At 46.3% G+C, this 24,220-nt stretch overlaps 1 protein-coding gene across 2 annotated transcripts in view; it reads left to right on the top strand.

The window, feature by feature from the left end:
* Window positions 1–24,220, top strand: part of TRPM3 (transient receptor potential cation channel subfamily M member 3) — a 714,819-nt gene that overhangs the window by 368,478 nt on the left and 322,121 nt on the right. For both annotated transcript variants that reach the window (XM_075317925.1, XM_075317917.1), the window contains exon 6: window positions 10,266–10,437. In XM_075317925.1, coding sequence (XP_075174040.1) covers window positions 10,266–10,437 — 172 coding nt within the window. The remainder of the gene's footprint in view (window positions 1–10,265; window positions 10,438–24,220) is intronic.

Here is a 24,220-nt window from a genome sequence, read left to right as displayed (position 1 = left end):
TGCGCACGTGGCGTCTTAGAGCGCAGCGCTTCGGCTGCTGCCAGAAGCGCGCGTTCTAAGAAGTGACATGTCACTTCTTCCGTTCACTTTGCCGGCAGCCCCTGCTCTGTCTATGGCAGGAGCTGCAGGCAGAGCGCATGGAATCGGCTTTTTTTTTTTTCACTACGGACATTTTCTGCAGCGATTTTAAGCGCACGTGTGCTCTTCAGATCTTCAGATCGCTGCAGAAATTTCTGCAGTGACTGTACGCAACGTGCGCATATAGCCTTAAGCCTGCTTTACACATTTCAATTACATATGCGATCTCGTATGCGATCGCACACGCCCCCATCATATGTGCGGAACAGGCAATTTGTTGCCCGTGTCGCACAAACGATTAACCCCCGTCACACGTACTTACCTTCCAAACGACCTCGCTGTGGGCGGCGAACATCCACTTCCTGAAGTGGGAGGGACGTTCGGCGTCACAGCGACATCACACAGCGGCCGGTCAATAGAAGCGGAGGGGCGGAGATGAGCGGGACGTAAACATCCCGCCCACCTCCTTCCTTCCGCATTGCCGGCGGGACGCAGGTAAGCTGTGTTCATCGTTCCCGGGGTGTCACACGGTGCGACGTGTGCTGCCTCAAGAACGATGAACAACCAGACATTCAATTTTTAGAAAATGAATGACATGTATGCGATCAACGTTTTAACGCACACTTAGGGTCGCTCGCAGCTGTCACACACTACAATATCACCAACGATGCCGGATGTGCGTCACTTACGACGTGACCCCGCCAACACATCATTAGATATATTGTAGCGTGTAAAGCTTTACTCACATATTTTTTATTGATCCCAATGCTAAGGCAGCCAGGGCCGGCTCCAGGTTTTAGTGGCCTCCGGGTGAAAGTCTCAGTGGACCCCATCCACACACAGACACGCACATACACATACAGGCGTACAGATACATATTTGAAGACAAATTCAGAAAAATACATATAAACAGACAAATATATGCACAGTCATATACACTGACATACATGGAGACACAGACGCATTAGGGCTCGTGCGCACGTTGCGTGATTCCATGCATTTACGCTGCGTACAGCACTGCAGTGTAAATGCATGCGTCCTGCGTCTATGAAGATTGTGCATGATACGTGCGCACGTTGCTTTTATGAACGCAGCGATTTGGGTGCTAAAATGTAGACCCAAATCTGTGCGTTCATGAAATGAGCATGTCAATTATTCCGTGCGCTATGGATGCAGCTCTCACTCGGTCTATGGTGGGGGCAGCAGCCAGAGCGCATGAAATCGGCTTTTTTTGTATTTTGTACAGAAAAACTGCATCCATTATGCAGTGTTTCTGCAGCGATTTGACGCGCACATGTGCTGTCAAATCGCTGCAGAATATTCAGCAGTTACGTGCGCATGAGCCCTTACAGGTATTAATATGGGGAAGTCGACAGCAGCATCACTCACCTCTCCCGCTTGTTTCCGTCCAGCTCCTTCAGGACATGTGGCTGTGTTTCACGATGGCTGTCACTAACAGACATGACTGCACACTGACAGCACTGCTGTATATACATCACAGGAGGGGCTGGGGGCTACAATATATACATTACAGGAGGGGCAGGGGGCATATACGTTACTGGAGTGGCAAACAGCTCTGGTGGTGTACTCATTACTGGGATGGGTGACATAGCGCTCTGGGGGACCCATATAGTTCTGGGAAGGGGGCGCACAGACTGCTCTAATTCATATATACACACACAGTACTGCTTCTTACACACACAGCTCTGACACACACACACACAAACAATACAATGCACCCCCTACACACACACACACACACACACAATACAATGCACCCCCTACACACACACACACACACACACAATACAATGCACCCCCCATCACCCCCCCACACACACACACCCCCATCACCCCACACACACACACACACACACACACAATACAATGCACCCCCCATCACCCCCTACACACACACACACACACAATACAATGCACCCCCCATTACCCCTCCCCCCACACACAATACAATGCACCCCCCATTACACCTCCCCACACACACACACACAATACAATGCACCCCCCATTACCCCTCCCCACACAATACAATGCACCCCCCTTCCCCCACACACAATACAATGCACCCCTCATTACCCCTCCCCACACACATAATACACCCTCCATTACCCCTCCCCCACACACAATACAATGCACCTCCCATTACCCTCCCCCCACACACAATACAATGCACCCCCATTACCCCTCCCCCACACACAATACAATGCACCCCCCCATTACCCCTCCCCCCACACACAATACAATGCACCCCTCATTACCTCTTCCCCCACACACAATACACCCTCCATTACCCCTCCCCCACACACAATACAGTGCACCCTCCATTACCCCTCCCCCACACACAATACAATGCACCCTCCATTACCCCTCCCCCCACACACAATACAACCCTCATCACCCCCTACACACACAAATTACACTGCCCCATCCCTACACACTCCTGCCTCCCCCTCCCTCGGAATACAGTTCTCCTCCTCTGCCTGTGACAGAGCTGTGTTCCTTCACAAATGTTCCCCGTTATGTGTCCTCAGCCCCTCCCCACACATCTCCATTAATTTAACCTGTCTCTTCAGCTCCTTCATGGAGCGCTCGCCTCCTAATGTCCCCTGTGTGGCGCCCGCAGCACAGTGATGACGTCAGCATGAGCAAGGTGCTGATCTCATCACGTTGCTGCATGTCGGGGGCGGGGCCCAGTCCCGGCGTGCTGTTCAAATGTATTTACGTCTGAAAGACGCAAATACATTTGAATAGGAACGGAAAGAGGAAGCTGCGGTCATCGGCTCTGCTGCGCTCCTCTGCATTGTACATGCCGGCACACAGCACACAGCGAAGCCGGCACAGCGCACTGCCTCCTGCTCCTGCTAGTGTGTCTGGCATGTACACAGTGTAGAGGAGCGCAGCGGGGACAGCAGATACAGCGGCCCACCACACCGTGCCCCTGCTTCTAGGGGGGGGGCATCTGCCCCCCCCGCCCCTCGCTGGGTACGGCCGCAGCACATAGCAGGGAGCATTAGCACACCTCTGACCCCGGAAGTGCAAGCGGCCGCTGGTACTTCCGGGGTCAATCAGCGTCCTGTGCCCGCAGTCTGTTTTTGCGTCTTAAAGACGCAGATGCAAATAAATAGCTGTGCTCCAATACCCCGTGCCCCCCCCCCCCCCCCCGAAAACACAGCTGATTTATTAGACTGTCTTTATGGAGGGGGAGAGGGTGTGAAGAAAAAAAAAATGCTGACAGGTGCCTAGTGCCAAGTATGGTGGGGGGGCCCCCTTAGAAGCTCTTTTGGTGGGGGCCCCTGGGCTGGAGCCCCGCCTGCCCCGCCTATAATCCGGCCCTGGCACCATGACAGAGAAACATTTAGGTTGCATATATATTAGAGCATTTCAGACCGTTAAACAAGCATGATTGACTATATTAAAGTCATTCAGTGCTTGTTTACCGTCCACTTTACAAGGGATGACGAAGAATAGATACCCTGTCTATAGTGGGTGATGTGCTGCAGAGAACAACTGTCCTCCAGATCCAAGTCATTAAGACTAGCGTTATCTACACAGCACATATATATATATATATATATATATATATATATACATATATATATATATATTTTTATATATATATATATATATATATATATATATATATATATATATATATATATCTACACAGCTTATACATACACGTATTTACGCACAGCACATACCCATACATTTATATACACACAGCACATATGAATATTTATATACAAACAGTACATACACACATGTATGTGACGCCCTGACAAAACCAGGTAGTCACAAATAGGCCCCCGCATAACACCTTCCCTCACTAGGAAACATACAGCCAACCTAGAAACCCTAGTCACCCCCTCCTTAGGGAAAGATAGACACACTAGTGGGCATGACCAGGTGGTTGGGACACGCCCACGCAGGGGTCTAGACAGCCCAGGGTGGGAAAACAAGCAGTGAAGTTTGTAGTTCAGTTTGGAGAGGAGCGTGGGCTGGAGCTAAGTGTAGCTCCAGCAGGGAAGTTCAAGTTGAACGGTACCAGGGTAGGAGCCCTGGTGCCACTGGCTAGGAGGCAGACGGTGGACTTCATCAGCAGGAGACGGGAAGATGGCTCGGCAGAACCTAGGTGGACTAGGACAGGGTTGTAGCCCGCCGGTACCGACACGGGGAACCGACCCAGAAACCGTAGCACAAAGGGGGGTACTCGGACCCTTAAGCCAGAACCGGAAACAAGCGGACTGGTTAATTCACCGATTGAGGCCAGAACTAGAGGTTCTGTCCCACCCAAAGTCCCTCATAGAAGACAACAGCCCACCGATAGGGATAAGACGTCACCGCCAGGGCCCATAGATCCCACGAGCCAGCGTCTGCGGGCACGGCTCCTTAGGCCACATCCAGCCGGGAGCGGACTCCTGAGTTTCACGCTAGGAAGTCCACCTTACACAAAACAGTGCAGAGAAAAGGATAGAGACCACCAGCCGGGTGGGGGACCCGAATGCAACCGGCCGTGGCACCAGCCACCAGCACCTTGGTTTACCAGAGACTTGTGTGGTTTATTAACTGTAAGTACACAAACACTCCCTGCGGTCGCTATACCCTGCACAGAGACACCGGGTCCAAGGGCTACCATCCCTACCCACGGAGGGGTTAACAACTTGCTGCACAACATCTCCCCTGGGTGCCCCATAACAGCAGCGTTGGTGTCCCACCTCACCACACACCGTGGGTGGCGTCGCAAACTTACTAAGGCCTAGTCTGTACATCTATGCCCCCCATTTATTTGGCGTGTCCGCGAGACCCCCGGGTCCGGAGACCCTCGAGCCAACACCCCTGAAGGCCCGGACCCCAGCAGCGCCGGCTGCTGGCACGGGGTGGCACATATACACACAGTACATATACACATATGTATATTCCCTATCACATACACAAACATGTATTCCCTTAGCACATACACACAGCACATAAACATACAGCACATACACACATTTATATAAGCACACACATGCACAGCACATATATACAGCATATACACGTGTATACACACAGCACATGCATACACGTAAATAGTACACACACATACACACACACTATAGAGGACTTACCAGTCCAGACCTGTTACATCCTTTTCAATTCCTCTAGACTCCTGCAGGGTAAAGGACCTTAGGAGATATAATGGTCACATGACTGTGATGTCACCAAAACTCCTGCTGCAGTTTTAACCCAGAAACTACACTGATAATGCAGAATTTGTATTATCAATATAGTTTCTGCAGGAAACACTGGGGGCTCTTATGGGGATGGGACCCTGAGCAATTGGACAGTGTCTCTCCCTCCAACATGGACCCTGCAAACATAAAAGTAGATCCTCAAATACTGTAATTAATTCATCATATTGTATATATTGATCCAAATGTATTTTTTATGTGACTATTGTCAACACCAATATCTTGCACAATAGAAAGTATCAGAATTTTGTAGGTTCATTCTGACACCATCCTACAGCCCCCGTCACACACAGAGATAAATCTTTGGCAGATCTGTGGTTGCAGTGAAATCATGGACATATTGTTCCATTTGTACACAGCCACAAACCTGGCACTGATTGTCCACAATTTCACTGCAACCACAGATCTGCCGCAGATTTATCTCTGTCTGTGACAGGGCTTTAAGTCATTAAAAAATGCAACCTGAATGCCCAGCAACTCGAATGGCCTTATTAATATTAATGTCTATGTGTCTGTGTCGCCCTGGGCAAGCCAGGGGTCACAGGTCACACACCACCACACCCCACATCCCAGGTAGGCACACCTAAGCTGAACCAGAAATCCTTGTTGCCTTCCTCCAGAGGCTGATGATTCACACCAGGGGGTGGGCCAGGCGGTTGGCTCCGCCCACCAAGGAGATCACAGCTCTGGAGGCGGGAAGTACCAGGCAGTACAGTCAGGGAGGAGGAAGTGGAAGGAGTGGAGGAGTAGCCCAGGCTGGGCTAGAGTAAACAACTCAGAAAAGCAAAGAAAGAAAAGTGGTAAAGGAGGAAAGCAAGAGTGGTGACAGATAGAGAGAGAAGCCTGAAGGTCCAGCTTTGTGTAGGGCCAGAACAGCAAGGTCAGCGACGGCGGTGACTGTCCGGAGGGGGACCGTTTGGAAGTTCCTGGAAGGACCCCGTTGGCTGTGTGCCCGGTGGTCTGGAGCAGTGTTCAGAAAGACAGTCAGCACCAGGGCAGGGGCTTCTCGGACCCCGGCAAGGCTAGGAGTCGCCAAATTTGCCGAATCCGTCAGTGAAGGGGACGTAGATTCCCCCAACAACCAAGTCCCGATTGAAGGCAACAGCCCAACCCGTACAACAGAGGCACCGCCACCGCCAGGGCACCAGTCTCTGAGGGCCAGCGCCTGCGGGCAAAGTGTAGTGCTCCTCCGGCCCAGCTTGAAGCCAGGGAGCGGGTTACCGGTGGGGACCCATCGCAACCAACCGTACATACAGGTGCAAGGAAGAGGGACATCATCGTCACCTACCGGGAAAGCAAAGCAGCCGTCTGTGGGACCGTCCTACCAGCCGTTTGGTTTACCGTACAAACTGTGTCCGTGTCTCAGGCTGAGTGAGTACCACAGTGCCGCAAGGCACAGCGCTGCCCCCGCGTCCCTGCGCCCACCAGGCCCTGCACCTCACAAGCCATCACCGGGCCCCAGGATCACCAACCCCTACCCACGGAGGGGCAACACAACACCTGGCTGCTCCCCATCACCATCCCCGGGATCCCCGCATTAAGCAGCGGTGGTGCTACACATCACCACAACCGTGGGTGGCGTCACGGACATTATCCCAACACCCCAAACAACCCCCCTTTCACTCACGGGCGAGGAGTGCCGCTCGAGGAAACCCCCGGGATCCGGCCTACGGCTCGAGCCACCACTGAGCAGCCGGACCCGAGCAGAAGGGGTGAGCGCGGTGTGCTGACACCCTCCTCCCCGCCCGCGACATGTCAACCATAGTTAGTCCCCTGCATCTATTTCTCCCATTGACACAGACATGTAAATAACATTTAGTATAATGCCCTTTCTGGGACTATACATGCTGTTGTAGCATGGTGTAGTTAGCTGTATATACAGTCATTTTATTTGTCTAGTTTCTGAACAAATTCAAAAATAGAACTTAGGTTTTTATGAAATACTAAATCAATGGATGAATAATTGAAATAATAATAATAATAATAATAATAATATATTAAAGAGAATCTGTCAGCAAGATTTTGCTATGTAATCTGAGGTCAGCAGGAGATAGGGGCTGAGACACTGCTTTCAGGGATGCATCACTTATTAGGCTGTGTGCTGTTGTTTCAATACAATGAGTGTTTTATCATCAGTAGATTATCACTTCCAGAGTAGGTCTTGCATGCCTCCTGGTTCAGTTACGCCCCCCAGCAGTGATTAGCAGCTTACTTTCAATACACAATATACATGGAAAGCTGTGATCTGGATGGTTTAAGTTTTTTGAGATGAATAGACAGATACAGAGAAGTCCAGAAATATTTGGACAGTGACTTGTTTGCTTTAAAAGAAACTCCTGGCTTGCTTTCACAGTTTGGTTTTGGTCATTGTCCATCTGTACTGTGAAGCACCATCCAATCATCCTTGCTTGTGGTTCCAAACCTTTTCCATACTTTCTTCTTCCCATCATTTTGGTACATGTTGATCTTAGGGTACTTTTACACTTGCGTTGTTTTCCTTCCGTCACAATCCACCCTTTTGGAAAACAGCGGAATCCGTTAACGGATTCCGCTGTTTCCCATAGACTTGTATGGATGACGGATTGTGCCAAAAGGACCTGTGTTGCTTCCGCTGGGTGACGCTGCATTGCTTCTGCCCAGCGGGAGAAATGCAGCATGTAACTTTTTTTGAGCAGCGGAATCCTTAGGATTTCACTGCGCATGCTCTCTCTGGCTCCCTGCACCCGTAACTAAGGTAAATATCGGGTAACCAAGCAAAGTGCTTTACCCGATATTTACCCTGGCCACGTGTGCAGGGAGTAGGGAGCCCAACACTTCCCCGCTCGGCTCCGCCCCCTCCCGCACTCCACTCCGCATGTATATATATACACACACACATACACATAGACATACACACACTCACACTCACCTATCCTCAGCGCCATGGCCCCGTTCGGCTCCACCCACTCCGCACTCCGCCCCCGCACCCCCCCGCACACATTCTTGGCGGCCGAGCGATCAGCTGATCACCCAGCGCTGGGAGCGATCAGCTGATCACCCGGCGCTGGGGGCAATCAGCTGATCACCCGGCGCTGGGAGCGATCAGCTGATCACCCGGCGCTGGGAGCGATCAGTTTACCCCCCCCCCCGTGCTGGGAGCGATCAGCTGATCACCCGGTGCTGGGAGCGATCAGTTTACCCCCCCCCCCCCCGTGCTGGGAGCAATCAGCTGATCACCCGGCGCTGGGAGCGATCAGCTGATCACCCGGCGACCGGCTGCTGGGAGCGATCAGCTGATCGTTCACAATAGTCTGCCGCCAGTGAAACTGTGTAAAAAAAAAAAAGCTGATTCCGTTGTTTTGTACGATCCGTTGCATCCATTGTGCCACTATATGCAACACATCCGTTGCATCCGTCACACAACGCAATGCAACGGATACCGTTCAATGCAAGTGTGAAACTAACCTTAGTTTCATCTGTCCAAAAAATGCTGTTCCAGAACTGGAATGGCTTCTTTAGATGTTTTTTGGCAAAGTTAAGTCAGGCTGATTAATGCTTTGCACTGAGGTGAACCCTCTGTGTTTGTTCTCATTAGGTACTCTATTTATGGTAGACTTAAATACTGAAACACTTACTTGCTGGAGAGTCTTCTTCCCTTGGATAGGACATTGTAAAGGAGTTTATCTTCACCATAGAAGGGACTCTGTGATCATCCACCACTTCTGTGAACGCCTAGACCTTTTTGAGTTTCCAAGCTTAAGAGTGCACTCTTTTTGCAGAAACTGAAATTGTTGATTTGGCCACTCCTAACATTTCTGCTATCTCTCTGATGGATTTCGTCTTTTTCTTCAGTCCAACAATGTTCTGTTTCTCCGCAATTGAGTTTTCCTTTGACTGCATGTTGTGGATTCACAACAACAGCTTCCAAATGCAAATGCCACATCTGGAATCAGCTCCAAACCTTTTATCTGCTTAATTAATGATGTATTAAAAAAAAGAATAGCATGTGCAGCCCATTAAAGAGGTTTTGAGATGTTACTAAACCCCTTAACGACCGCGGGCCGTAAAATTACGTCCTAGTGGTCATAACATTACTGCCCGCGGTCTGCCGGTGGCAGCATGCTGCGATCGGCACACATCTCAGCTGATTTTCACAGCTGAGATGTGTGCCTGCTAGGCACGAGCAGAATCGTTATCTGCTCGTGCCGTTTAACCCCTTAAATGGCGCTGTCAATATGTGACAAACAGGGCCATTATAAGCGCGATCGTGGTAAACTTTTACTTACCGCCCGATACCGGAAGTCACGTGACGCGATCACGTGACTTCCGGTAGTTGTCATGGTAGCACAGGGTCATGTGATGACTCCTGTACTACACATGAATTTCTTTCACTTTCGCTGTGCCCGCGGTACAGTGAAAAAGAAAGTGAGCGTATCTGCTGTTTACAGCTATGTAAGAGCAGAGCGATCGGACTGCTGATCGCAATAGCCCCCTAGGGCAGTCATGGCGAACCTTTTTCAGGCCGAGTGCCCAAATAAAAACAGAAAGCGAAAAATCGGCCAGTCGCGAAGGGGTTACTTACTTTTAGTCTCTTAAAAAAGAGGCTGCAAAATAATAGAGAGCTGCAATTCTTAAACCCATACCCCAATTAGGATGTGAATACCCTCAAATTAAAGCTGAGAGTCTGCACTTTTAGCCCATATTGATTAGGTAACTGTATCTTTAATATGTTTTGGTAATTAGCTAATATGCTAAAATTTTGTGTCACTGCCCAAATATTTATAGACCTAACTGTAAATGGAAAATTGTAATGTTATCATTTTTGCCATGTAGCAGGATGGAGTCACCTTTTCATAAGAAACAGTATACCTTTAGACCATGTATGTAGAGCTGATGTAGTTTGTCCAGGGAGTGGTTTTTAGTACATTGTCATTTTTGTTTTTCAATTTAATCCTATAGGTGGTTCGGCCATATCAGACCATGTCTAATCCCATGAGCAAATTAACGGTGTTAAACAGTATGCACTCGCATTTTATTCTGGCTGACAATGGGACAACTGGCAAGTATGGTGCAGAAGTTAAACTACGGCGGCAACTGGAAAAACACATCTCCCTCCAGAAAATAAATACAAGTAAGTTGGTTTGTAGTCGATATTGAACCTTACATCCCATGGACATGATTTTCATATTAGGTTAAAAAAATAAACTCTTTCAAAATGCAAATAAGCATGTAAAAATATGTGGTGGATAAACTGGTTTGCTCAGAAAATCATCACGGAGTAATGTATAGATATACAGTTGCCAAACAAATTGTTGTGGAATAATTCAGGTTTTCTGAGATTCGCAAATTAATGGACCATAGTATTAGACACATAGGCCCTGATTCATCAAAGTGTTTACGTAAGTTTCAAAAAACAATTTGAAAAATGCCAGTTTTGGGCAGCTGTGCAAAAATGGGTGGAGCTGGGGAAAAGTCAGGCAGGAAAATTCTTGTGTAAAGGCCCCTTTACACACTGAAACTTTCTAGCGATCCCACCAGCGATCCCAACCTGGCCGGGATCGCTACAAAGTCTCTGGTGAGCTGTCAAACAGGCAAACCTGGCCAACGACGCAACAGCGATCCGGACCTGCAGAACGACCTAGTTAGTCATTGGGGACGTTGTAAAGCAGCTTTTTCAAAGGGAAGTTGCTAATGAAGTCGCTGTAAAGTCCCCTTTACACACTAAAACTTTGCTGCACAGCGGGAAACAAAGGACCAAAGAATGGTCCTGAATGATTTTTAGCGATCACAACTTCACAGCAGGGGCCAGGTCGCTGATGTGTTTCACACACTGCAATGTCGCTGGGGAGGTCACTATAACGTCACAAAACCGGTGACGTTACAGCGATGTCGTTTGCGATGTTGCAGTGTGTTAAGCCACCTTTACTCATTGAAGTGGCGGTGTTTCTTAAATCCAAAATGTTACTCCAGTCTCTAGTTGGAGTAACATTTTTTGCAAGGTGCACGAAGGTGCACACCACTGATCAGACATACCTTTTAATGAGGGTATGTCAAGGAATAACATATGCCAAATTCATTAAGACTGGGGTAGTAAACGCCAATCCTATTGAATCAAAGCCTTAGTAGTAAAATGACATGCCACTTAAAAAGTGTAGCACTCCATCTATTAGTTTGGTGATTGGTACTTCTGTAGTACATCCCCCAGATAAAGCCAAAAGGCGGCGTTACACGCTACGATTTATCTGACGATATGTCGTTGGGGTCACAGATTCTGTGACGCACATCCGGCATCGTTAGCAACGTCGTTGCGTGTGACACCTACGAGCGACTCCAAACGATCGCAAATAGGTTGAAAATCGTTAATCGTTGACACGTCGTTCAGTTTCAAAATATTGTTCGTCGTTTGGAACGCAGCAGACATATTGGTACGTTTGACACCCTGCAAACGACGAACAACATCCACACGACCGCCTTGGTCAAACAATATATCGCAATGTTGTGTCGTTTGTGAGATCGTTACGTGTGACCGCTAATAAACGACCTATGTGCAATTTCGGCAAATCGGATCAACGATCTGGGCGTGTCACATCGTTTAAGAGATCGTCAGATAAATCGTAGAGTGTAAAGTGGCCTAAAAGGGAGGTGGCTGGCACAGTTCTCCATTACTTCTTTGTAATTCTCAGAGCTTTGGTTTATTATAGTAAAGTACATATAATGGTCAATTTTCTGCTCATTGCTGCTTTTAAGAAGCATGTGTGTGTGGCTTTATAGCAGTCCTAGTCCATGCAGCTCTTAATTCTTTATTTCCCCTTTTAATTAATACTGGAAGATTAATTGCAGATGTCTTCTTGCACTGGGCATTTTACAATTTATAACATTTTTAGATTTACACGGACCATTGTTGCCTAGTTCTTTTATTTATGAGCTGTTGATTCCCCGACCATGTTTTTTACTGGTTACAGTATTTTTTCTTTAACTATGACACTTTTTTCCCCAAAAATTTAGGAGGAAAGTGGGGTGCATCTTATAGTCTGAAATGTACCTGGCTCACTGTGGCAGGGGCGGGGGCGGTGGCAGCGGTAAAGCAGGGTCACCGCAGCAAGAAGCGGCAGAAGTTGGATGATCACATGTGTCCTCCATTAACCCCTACACCTCCAAGAGATTTTTCCATTTTTTGTTTTTGTTTTTTTTCTGTCTTCTTCCAAGAGACATAACTTTTTTTTATTTTTCTGGCAATATTGCCATATGAAGGCTTGTTTTTTTTGCAGGACAAGTAGTACTTTTGAAGGAAAACATTAATTTCACCATATAGTATGCTAAAAAACGGGGGAAAAATCCAAGTGCGGTGCAATTGCAAAAAAAGTGCAATTCCACAATTGTTTTTTATATACCATGTTAACTATACCGTATAGTAAAACTGACCTGACAATATGATTCCCCAGGTCAGTACCAGTTTGTAGATACCAAATATGCATTTTTTTTTTTACTATTTAACTGGTGAAAATAATTTCAGAAATTTGTCAAAAAATGGCGTTTTTTTGCCATTTTCAAGGATCCACAGTGTTCTCATGTTTTGGAACTTGGGGCTCAGTGATAGCTTATATTTTGCACTCTAAGCTGATATTTTTAATTATACAATTTGTGGGTAGATCTGATGGTTTGATCTCCTCTTATTACATTTTATTGCAACATTGTGGGGGCCAAAAAACCATAATTCTGATGTATTCATTTTTTTTTCATTACGCACATTGACGATAATAATATAATAATAATAATAATAATAATAATAATAATAATAATATTTATTCATTTATATAGCGCTATTAATTCCATAGAACTTTACATACATTGGCAGATCAGATTAATTTATTTTATGTTTTTGATAAATTGGACATTTCTGAACATTGTGATGCTAAATATGTATATTTTTTATTTTTTTGTTTTATTTTCAATGGGGCAAAAGGGGGTGATTTGAACGTTTGTGTTTTTGTTTTTTTTCATATTTTTTCAAACTTTTTTTTCTCAATTTTTGTTTTTCTAGTCCCCTTAGACTTGAAGCTATGATCTTCTAAACACTTGTCCTGTACAGAGCAGGGCATCAGCATCGCTTTATACAGCACAAATGCCAATCTCCTGTGAACACTTGTTTTGATATGAAAACTATTGCTGTTCGCGGAGTTTTATTTTTTGTAGAGTCAACAGACACCCATGAGGGACACTTAATGTATTGGTCAATTAGTGTCCGCTATGTAATGGATCTGGCAATGTGCCATAGTTTTCATAGAACTGATCAGAACAGATCCTAATAGATGTCAAAAGTGAATAATGAATGAGTGGCATATATTATTATTTCATCAGAGATTTTAACCTAGCAATTGAAAACCAATGATGCCCAACCATAATAACGGTATCCCATTTGTTATTGTTTTGTGGCCAGAGAATGAATATGCCATAATACACTATTCTAAGTCCTGTTGTGTATAAATATGTGACTCTTCAGATTTTGTGTTATACCATGCCTGATGAAGAGACCTGAGTAGTCTCGAAAGCTTGCAATTATTACCATCTTTTCAGTTAGCCATTAAAAGGTATCAACCACTGAGGACTCTCTGTTCTTTTAAACAATTTTTTTATCTCTACTGGCTAACACGGTACAAAGATATATTTTACTTGTATGCCATAATAATAATAGCTGTTCTGCCTTCGTCCACGTGTGAGCTGTGTGGACTCCGGCATACAGCTAACCTTCATCCACTGTTTCAATAAACAGACTCTGTTGCCTTTAAGTCTTTATTTATTAAATGATGATGGATAGGTGGATGATCATAAGAAATGGATGATTGATTGGTAAAAACTATAACAAAGGATACAAATCCATATCAGTACAGGCATATCACAAATAACAGAATGACATACATAGTAGTACTGGTATTTACAGAATCTGCATAACATAGAGAGCAATGCATATGACTGAACACAACATTTACACTGCTGAAGCTGCCCTACACCTGCTCTGCATGTATCACAGCCTATGCAATCTGAGTAGATCCACTGCCACTTCACAGTGCCTACATAACAACTGTACACATATTCCAACACAAATATGTAGTCTAGTACAATGATTCCTACCGGGATCCATTAGTCAGGAGGAACGATTGAAGAAAAGGTACTGGAGCCAACCATAGCACCTCTGAATCCTATGGAGGCATCAAGACATCTGCGTCTCCAACTCAGTAAGGGAAGGGAAAAGGGGCGGTCCAAGGAAGTATCTTTTCCTTAAAGCAACAGGCTCCAACCACAGAAATACTGTAGGGATGTATGAGGAAAACATAAGAAAGCCAACAGTGACCTCTTGTGGGCAACAAACGATATTACCCTTATCCTATTTAATGAATAGAAGACAGAACACTCCCCGCTTGGCGTTAACCAATGCCACTATTGGACTCCTGAGGGGATAACAACAACACAAGTTCAGTGACTGGTCTGGTGAACAGTTTGTTCTCTCCGAGCTTGCTCACTCTGACCTCTACCTTGCGTACTCTCCCATCCTTGCTGGGAAAGGGTTTGGTGACTAGGCCGAGTGGACACTCATTTCGGTGTGATTGACTGTCCTTTACAAGTACCACATCGCCAAGTCTGATGTTTGGATGGTCTTTCTGCCATTTTGTTCTGGTTTGCAGAGTGGAGAGATATTGTTTCCTCCATCTGTCCCAAAAGGCATTGGACACGTTTTGTACTTGCCTCCATTGTCTTCTGTAGAGGTCTTTCTCGGTGAATTCTCCAGGTGGAGCTCCTGGGACACAGGTTTTCTGTGTAAGTAACATGGCAGGAGTAAGAACTGTTGAGTCTCCAGAATCTCCAGAAAGAGCTGTCAATGGCCTAGCATTCATGATAGCTGTAACTTCGGCCAAGAACGTAGTCAAGCTTTCGTGGGTAAGTCTGGTGTTTGCTTGCAAGAGGATAGAATCTAGAATCTTGCGTGCAATTCCTATCATTCTTTCCCAGGTGCCTCCCATGTGCGAAGAGTGTGGCGGGTTGAAGGTCCAGGTGCATCCTTGCTCACCTAGGTACCTCTCTACATTTGTAATGTCTAGATTGGAAGGGATTTGGAGTTCTCTTGCTGCTCCAATAAAGTTCGTGCCTCTATCAGAACGAATGTGCTTCACAGGGCCTCTGATAGCGATGAAGCGTCGAAGTGCATTTATGAAACTTGAAGTGTCCATAGATTCTATTACTTCGATATGAACAGCTCTGACAGACAAACAGGTGAATAGAACTGCCCAACACTTTGCTTCGGCATGGACCTTCCTAGTGCGTCTTGTAGCTACGGACCAGGGGCCGAACACATCCAGTCCAACGTTGGTGAAAGGGGGTTCAGTACTGAGCCTGTCAGGTGGAAGATTAGCCATCTTCTGGTTTTGAAACATGCCACGAAGTTTGCGACACGTAACGCAGTTGAAGATGAGTTTGCTCACGCTTCTCTTCGCTCCGACTATCCATAGTCCAGCCGCTCGTAGACTCCCTTCGGTAAACAAACGACCTTGATGTCTCACCAAGATGTGATGATGTTGAATGAGCAAGGTTGTGACGTGATGACGTCTGGGAATTATTACCGGGTGTTTCTCTGAGACTTCTACCTTAGCTTCTTGAATGCGGCCACCTATTTTCAGCAGCCCATCTTTGTCAATGAACGGGTCGAGTTTCCTCAACGCACTGTCTCTAGGAATGGGTAGTCCTTTGTCGAGATTGTTTATTTCCTTGTTGTAGGCTTCATTTTGTACAACATGGAGTATTGTAATCTTGGCTTTCTCTAGGTTGGGAGCAGTAAACGCATGCTTGCAGTGATGCCAACCTTTACTGCATCTCTGATTTGTTGGTAGTTCGGACTTGTAAAACTGAGTCACGTGTAGTAAAAAAGCGATGGCTCTAACAAGTGAGTTCCAGGTTGAGAATCTACTGAACCGATGAGATCCGAGGTGACGTCCTGAAACCACTGTATGAAGAGCTGACACTTGAGGACGAAGGTCTTCATCGACATCTGGAGCCACCAGTTCGAATGTATCGGGCCTGCTGATGTAGGATGTTGTTCGGTACAGGAAGGCAGGGCCTGTGAACCATGTAGTGTCCTTAAGGTGACTTGGTGCAACGGATCTAGTCGCATGGTCGGCGGGATTGTGATGAGTAGATACGTAATGCCACTGATCAGGGCGAGTTGATCTTCTTATTCTCAATACCCGGTTGCTGACGTAGACATAGAAGCGTCGTGTTTCGTTGCAGATGTATCCTAGTACCACCTTGCTGTCAGTGTAGAACTCTGCATCTTTGATCTCCTGATTCATTCCATCTGAGATAAGTTCAGCCAGCTCTACTGCAAGGACGGCAGCACAGAGTTCCAGTCTAGGTATCGTGTGTTCACGGAGTGGCGCCAGTTTTGTCCGACTCATGACGAACCCAGTATGGATCTGTTCATTCACATCGGTGGTTTTAAGGTATACTACTGCTGCGATTGCTTTGACTGATGCATCGCAGAAGATACAAAGTCTTTGAGATTTGACTTCTGTGGATGGCACAGGAGCGTATGGTCGGTTCACATGAAGATCGGTCAAGGCCTCGAGAGACTTCTTGAGCTTGTGTCTGAGGGAGACAAATCGACTGTAGACCTGTTCCCTGTTGTTGGGTAGGCGTTGTCTCCGTGGTCGGAATGGTAAGGGTGCCACCCAGCTGTTCGACTTGTCTTTGGTTATTTCTTGGTCCATGATATCCAAGAACATCCTGTCTTCTATGGACATTGCTGTTTTGTTGTCCTCTTTGGTCCTGTGGAAGACTGTACAGCCTATGTGGTCTTGTTCGCCCTCACAAGCGTGGTCTTCGTTGGAAGGAACTGCGAAAGGACATGGCAGAGGAGTACTGCTTGGTAATTCCTTTACCAACAGACTGTTGTGACATGGTCGGAAGAAAGACGGACGTCCATTTTCTAGTGTGTTGGTGAGCATACTGTTGACTGAGGCTGGCTTGTGTGCTCCTCCTAGACAGACATCTCCTATTACGACCCATCCTAGGTCAAGTCTCTGCGCATATGGAGCGTTCTGGGAGCCGTTAATGGACTCTGTAGCCTTATGCACACGTAGCATGTCTCTTCCAAGGAGTAAGGCTATTGGAGCTTCTGAGTCCAGTTCTGGAATCAGGTGAGCTATACGCTTCAGATGGGGGTGATGAGCTGCTACCTCTGACGAAGGTATCTCGGACCTGTTGTCAGGAATCTGGTTGCACTCCAGTATGGTGGGTAATGATAGGCAGGTCTGGCCATCTATGGATTCCACCTTGTATCCGGTTGCCTTCCTCCCCGCCGTCTCAACGGTGCCTGAACATGTCTTCAAGGAGTAGGGAGAACCGGGGCCCGCAATGTTGAAACTGCTGAAGAAGATGGACTTGGCAAGAGATCTGTTGCTCTGGTCGTCCAAGATCGCATAGATCTTAATTGCTTTGTCCCTGCGGCCTGCTGGGTAGACTCTGACAAGGCAGATTTTCGAACAGGACCTTCCTCCTGTGAGTCCTTTACAGATCTCCGTACATTGAGAGGTAACCACCGTGGTGTCTTCATCAGTGTTCTTCTGTTTTCCATCGTGTTCTTCTGCTTGCGGCAACACTCGTGTAGGTGGTCCAGGGTGTAAGGCTGTATTGTGATCCGTGCTGTCACATTCTGCACATTTCACGCTAGCTTCGCAGTTCCTGGCCATGTGCGATGTTGCAGCACAGCATTTGAAGCAGATGTTGTGTTCCTTGAGGAAGCCTTTGCGATCCTCTAGAGACTTCTCCCTGAAGGCTCTGCATTTTAGTAGAGGATGTGGTTTCCGGTGTAGAGGACACTGTTTACTGATATCCTGGGGTTTGTTCTCTTCTGGAGGATGCTTACTCTCTTTGTGAGCAGGACCTGAGGAGACAATGTTAGTTTTGTGGACTGCCACGGGTGTCCTACTGGGTTTGACACCGGGGGCAGTGGTACACGACAGAGTAAAATCAAAACTAGGGTCATTTCTGATTTTAGCTTGCTGAGCTACAAAACCTACAAATACGGCAAAAGGAGGGAATGGCGCGTTATGTGTTTGCTTGTACCGTGAACCGTGTGAGACCCACTTTTCTTGTAGATTGTAAGGAAGTTTTTGCACTATCGGATTGACACCCCTAGCGGTATCCAAGAATGCCAATCCGGGCAAATCTCCTTCCTCTTGGGCAACCTGTAACTCTACTAAGAGATCGCTTAGCTCTCTTAGCCTTTGAAAGCCTTTGGGTCCTATCTTAGGGAAGTCATCAATTCTTTTAAACAGAGCATTTTCAATAACTTCTATGGACCCATAGCATTCATCAAGTCTCTTCCACACCAAGTGTAGACCTTTGGGTGGGTTTTTAATGTTAATGTCTCTTAGTCTTTTGGCGTGTTCTACCGATTCACTACCAAGCCATTTTACCAGGAGGTCTAACTCCTCACTACAAGAAAGGTCCAAACCTCTTATGGTGTTCTGGAACGAGGCTCGCCACGACCTATAATTCTCGGCACGATCATTGAACTTTACAAGTCCTTTTGTGACCAGATCTCGACGAGCAAAGAACTTTGCAAAGTCCATGGTGGCTTGGTCAGTGCTGGTGCGAGCCGGTGTATGGTCGTGTCTATTGTGTGGTGTATCACCATACCTGTAGGGTGTTTCCGCCTTCGGAAAGTCAGCATAGTACCTCCCCGGAAAGGAAGGTGTCTCTTTGTGGTAAAATGGTGGTTGTACCTTCCGCTCTGTGGGATAGTAGTTTTGGTGAACCTCCTCGTGCTGTACACTCTCTTGCTTGAAGCAGTGTAATTCAAGGTTGGATGGCTGGCCGTCTGCGTAGTCTGTTTGGTGAAGCACATCTGAGCTGTCATCTATCCTGGAGTATTGGTAGATGTATTCTGCGACGCGCTGTGCTGGATCCTGCTGGTTTAGGTCCGGCCCAAGAACATCGCTACGTCTTCCTTCGGGTTGCTCTGCCGCTTCCAGGAACTCTGCCTTGGCTATTGCGGCCGCTGTCTCCTTTTCTACGGCAAGTCTTTCTAGAGTCAGTTGCAGACGTGCATTCTCTGCTTCTTGTTCTGATTGCAGACGTGCACTCTCTGTCTGTTTTAGTTTGAGTTGCATTTCCTGTTCAGCGAAGGAGGACCTCACTTTAGCTGCTTCGGCCTCAGCGCGGGCGACGGCAGCAAGCTCCCTAATTGAGGATTTAGTAGAGCTTGCCCGTGACCTTGTCTTCAGGGAAGACGCTCGGCTGACAGACATTGTGCACTTGGCTGCAGACTATTTTAGCGGGAAACAGAGTCTATTTGCGGACGGCCTTCCGCGTGGTGGAGAGTGGAATGGTGGTTTCTGGCGTACTGTGGTCTAGTCACTGCGGCTGTATGGTGGCTGCTGCGACATCCATATGCGGTACAGCGTGGATGTTAGCGGTCCCGTACTACAGCCTGCGACCGGCTATCTTTACTGGAGCTGGACTGCGCTCTTGTTCTATGTAGCTGTATGGCGGCTGCTGTAATACCCGTGTGCCGTGTAGCGTGGGTGTTAGCTGTCCCGTACAGTTCGTACAATCGCTGCCTGCGACCAGCAGCCCGTTTTTACTGTTCTGCCTTCGTCCACGTGTGAGCTGTGTGGACTCCGGCATACAGCTAACCTTCATCCACTGTTTCAATAAACAGACTCTGTTGCCTTTAAGTCTTTATTTATTAAATGATGATGGATAGGTGGATGATCATAAGAAATGGATGATTGATTGGTAAAAACTATAACAAAGGATACAAATCCATATCAGTACAGGCATATCACAAATAACAGAATGACATACATAGTAGTACTGGTATTTACAGAATCTGCATAACATAGAGAGCAATGCATATGACTGAACACAACATTTACACTGCTGAAGCTGCCCTACACCTGCTCTGCATGTATCACAGCCTATGCAATCTGAGTAGATCCACTGCCACTTCACAGTGCCTACATAACAACTGTACACATATTCCAACACAAATATGTAGTCTAGTACAATGATTCCTACCGGGATCCATTAGTCAGGAGGAACGATTGAAGAAAAGGTACTGGAGCCAACCATAGCACCTCTGAATCCTATGGAGGCATCAAGACATCTGCGTCTCCAACTCAGTAAGGGAAGGGAAAAGGGGCGGTCCAAGGAAGTATCTTTTCCTTAAAGCAACAGGCTCCAACCACAGAAATACTGTAGGGATGTATGAGGAAAACATAAGAAAGCCAACAGTGACCTCTTGTGGGCAACAAACGATATTACCCTTATCCTATTTAATGAATAGAAGACAGAACAATAGCAACAGATAGGAACCCATAAAGGCTACAGTAGAGACTTACTAAAAAGGATAATAGTTCTCCACGATGGAGTGTTCCCTCACTCCATCACTCACTTTATTAAGTGAGTGACAACACTCATCACATGTGATACACTAAACACAAGACTCACATATAGAAACACATTTTTATTTACCACATTATGTTAATTTTTACATCTATTCTATATACAGTGGCTTTGCAATGCTCCCACAGTAAAATGTGAAGGATACAATTCTGTTAAAAATGTATAAAATAGTCAATAATTTTTAGATGCCCATCCAAATCATGTCTGTATAGAAAATATAAAGACAAAGACATGTAACCAGTATATTAACCTTAAGTCCATAAAACCAATCAGTACCAACAAGAACAGACATGGTGCCCCAGAAAACCTGAAAAAGACTGGTGGGCAGCTAATTTTTCATTAAGTGCAATTGGCGAAGAGTCTCGAAACTGTATATTCACTGGGATTCACATTGTGCCAACACTCTTTTCATCTTTTCTCATTTCTACTATGTGGCCCAATTAGTATGTGATCAATTCCCAGATATGTAATAGTAATGCATTGCAATTGTGCATTAATTCCTGGGGAGCAATACATAAATATTGACTGAGGAGCATAAACTAATATGAATCTCAGCTCTCCTTTATGCTCCAAATTCTTGGTTTTGGTCTCAATGACTAAAGGGGGCTCTACACGGTAGCGATATCGCTAGCAATTTCTAGCGATAGCGACCGTGTAAGTACCCGCCCCCGTCGCGCATGCGATTGTTTGTGATCGCTGCCGTAGTGAACATTATTGCTACGCAGCGTCACACATACTTACCTGGTCGGCGGCGTCGCTGTGACTGCCGAACAATCCCTCCTTCAAGGGGGAGGGACGTTCGGCATCACAGCGACGTCACCGCAACGTCACTAAGCGGCCGGCCAATCAAAGCAGAGGGGCGGAGATGAGCAGGACGTAACATCCCGCCCACCTCCTTCCTTCCTCATTGGGGCCGGCGGCAGGTAAGGAGACATTCCTCGCTCATGCAGTGTCACACGTAGCAATGTGTGCTACCGCATGAGCGATGAACCATGACGCTAAACAACCCTTACCGATTTTTTACTTTGGGACGACCTCTCTATGGTGAACGATTTTCACCATTTTTGAGGTCGCCTAAGGTCGCTGGTAAGTATTACACGCTGCGATATCGTTAATGACGCCGGATGTGCGTCACTAACAACTTGACCCCGGGGACCAAACATTAACGATATCGTAGCGTGTAAAGCCCCCTTGTATTGTTTGTGCATGTGTACTAGCTTGAATATCACATGAAGTTCTGGTTTAGTTTACTTATGCAGTGTAAATTAGAACAAAACAGTTTTACAATTTCACTTTTATGGTTCAGTCACATCTGCGTATAAAATGTGCACGTGCAATGCGAGAAAACATTGCATTGCACTTGCACCAATGTTAAATAATAGAGCAGAGCACATGTGCTTCTTTTATCTTTTGAAATCAACTGTGTGTAGGGCAAATCGCAGCATGCTGCTAGTGGTTCCATACCTCTTCAATACAAGTTAATGGGTGCGAGAAAAACCATGGGCCTCCCCAGCCTGAGAGTACCAGACCACAGCTATCTGCTTTACCTTGGCTGGTGATCCAGTCCCAATGCATGTCACAATGATGTCACACAGATGTCACACGCATTACACTGATGTTACACAGGCGACATATGAACGACACATGGACGTCACATGGACATCCTACAAAGACTAGGCGAGGGGAAAAATACACTCGCATAGCACTCGCATGATATACAGAATGACACTTGCATGTAACGAGCAACAATGGAGCTATAATTTACATGCAGATGTGACTGAACCCTTAAAGTGATTGCCTCTTGAAGAGGATCTGTTCTTCAGTACCATGCAGAACAGCGCCTTTTAATGTGTTACATCAGATCTTAGGTGATCAGTGGAGATGCTGGGCCTTGACCCCCATCGATCTGATATTGATAACCTACCCTATGTGAATACACATATCTAATATCTACTGACCTGACAACCCCGTTAACAAGATAGATTTGCCACCTTATAATTCATTTTGTGCCAGTTATACACGGAAATGTATCTTTGTTCCACCATATATAGATCTTTTTTATTACAAATTCAAAAATTCCAAGACACTCATGTTTCAGAACCATCATAACTTGTAATACAGTATCATCTCTTGACTAGTTTCTACGGAGTACTGCTGTTTCTGAACCACCTTTTTCATCTTATCCAAGTCAATCACTTTAATCTGTTACAAACCACATATCAAAAATGATAATAGGTGAATCCTATTGCTGCAGCAATTGACACACAAAGATTATTAACCATTATCTTTTTGGCGAACCCTTCAAACATTACATGTATGGGCTAATAGACAGAAAATACTGTAAGAAAAGCAGTCTCTCTCACTAGTACCCAAATTTTAAACAATTAGACCCTTTGAAATACCCACACACCCTGGGAAAAGCCATTTCGATACAAGTTTGTAGGACAAAGCAGTCCCAAGAAGCAGAGACTGGAGAATGCGAGATAAGAAAGCTTATATATCAAATTAGCTTCTACATATAATACCCATATTTCATGCTATGTCAAAACCAGTATTGGACAATTAATTCCCATTCTCTTGCCAGAAAGGATACAATGACTGATTATCACACTCCGGCCAAGTTTTGAATACATTTGATGATAATGAGTAATTATAATGTAAGAAATTAAAGCGCATATTCTTCAGCAAGATTCACTAGTTTACGAAGGGAGATCTTCAGCTTATCCTGGCATTGAATTCTGTGAAGAAAGTTTGTTCCTTTCATGTGAGTGGGTGGTCTCTATAGTTTCTTTATTCACTAACAATCAAGTTAGCTGTTAAAAGGATTTCCTGATACATTAATATTGATGACCTATCTGTAGGATAAAGCTGGGTTCACACTAAGCGACAGCGACAACGACGTCGCTGTTACGTCACTATTTTCTGTGACGTAACAGCGACCTTGTAAGTCGCTGTTATGATCGCTGCTTAGCTGTCAAACACAGCAGAAGCAGCAGCGATCATAACGTCGCTGTGCTACATGTGCAGAGAGCAGGGAGCCGCGCTTAGCGCTGGCTCCTTGCTCTCCTAGGTACAGTACACATCGGGTTAATTACCCGATGTGTGCTGCAGCTACATGTCACAGTGCAGAGAGCAGGGAGCCGTGCACACTGCTTAGCGCTGGCTCCTTGCTCTCCTTGCTACAGTATACATCGGGTTAATTACCCGATGTGTAGTGCAGCCACATGAGCAGGAGCCGGCACTGGCAGCAAGGGCGGAGGCTGGTAACGAAGGTAAATATCGGGTAACCAGGGAAAGGGCTTCCCTTGGTTACCCGATGTTTACGCTGGTTACAGCTTACCGCAGCTGCCTGACGCCGGCTCCTGCTCCCTGCTCGCTTCATTTCGTCGCTCTCTCGCTGTCACACACAGCGATATGTGTGTCACAGCGGGAGAGTGACGACCAAAAAATGAAGC

Source organism: Anomaloglossus baeobatrachus, chromosome 1, assembly GCF_048569485.1.
Source record: "Anomaloglossus baeobatrachus isolate aAnoBae1 chromosome 1, aAnoBae1.hap1, whole genome shotgun sequence".
NCBI classification, from domain to species: domain Eukaryota; kingdom Metazoa; phylum Chordata; class Amphibia; order Anura; family Aromobatidae; genus Anomaloglossus; species Anomaloglossus baeobatrachus.
This window is presented reverse-complemented; position numbering and strand designations above follow the sequence as displayed.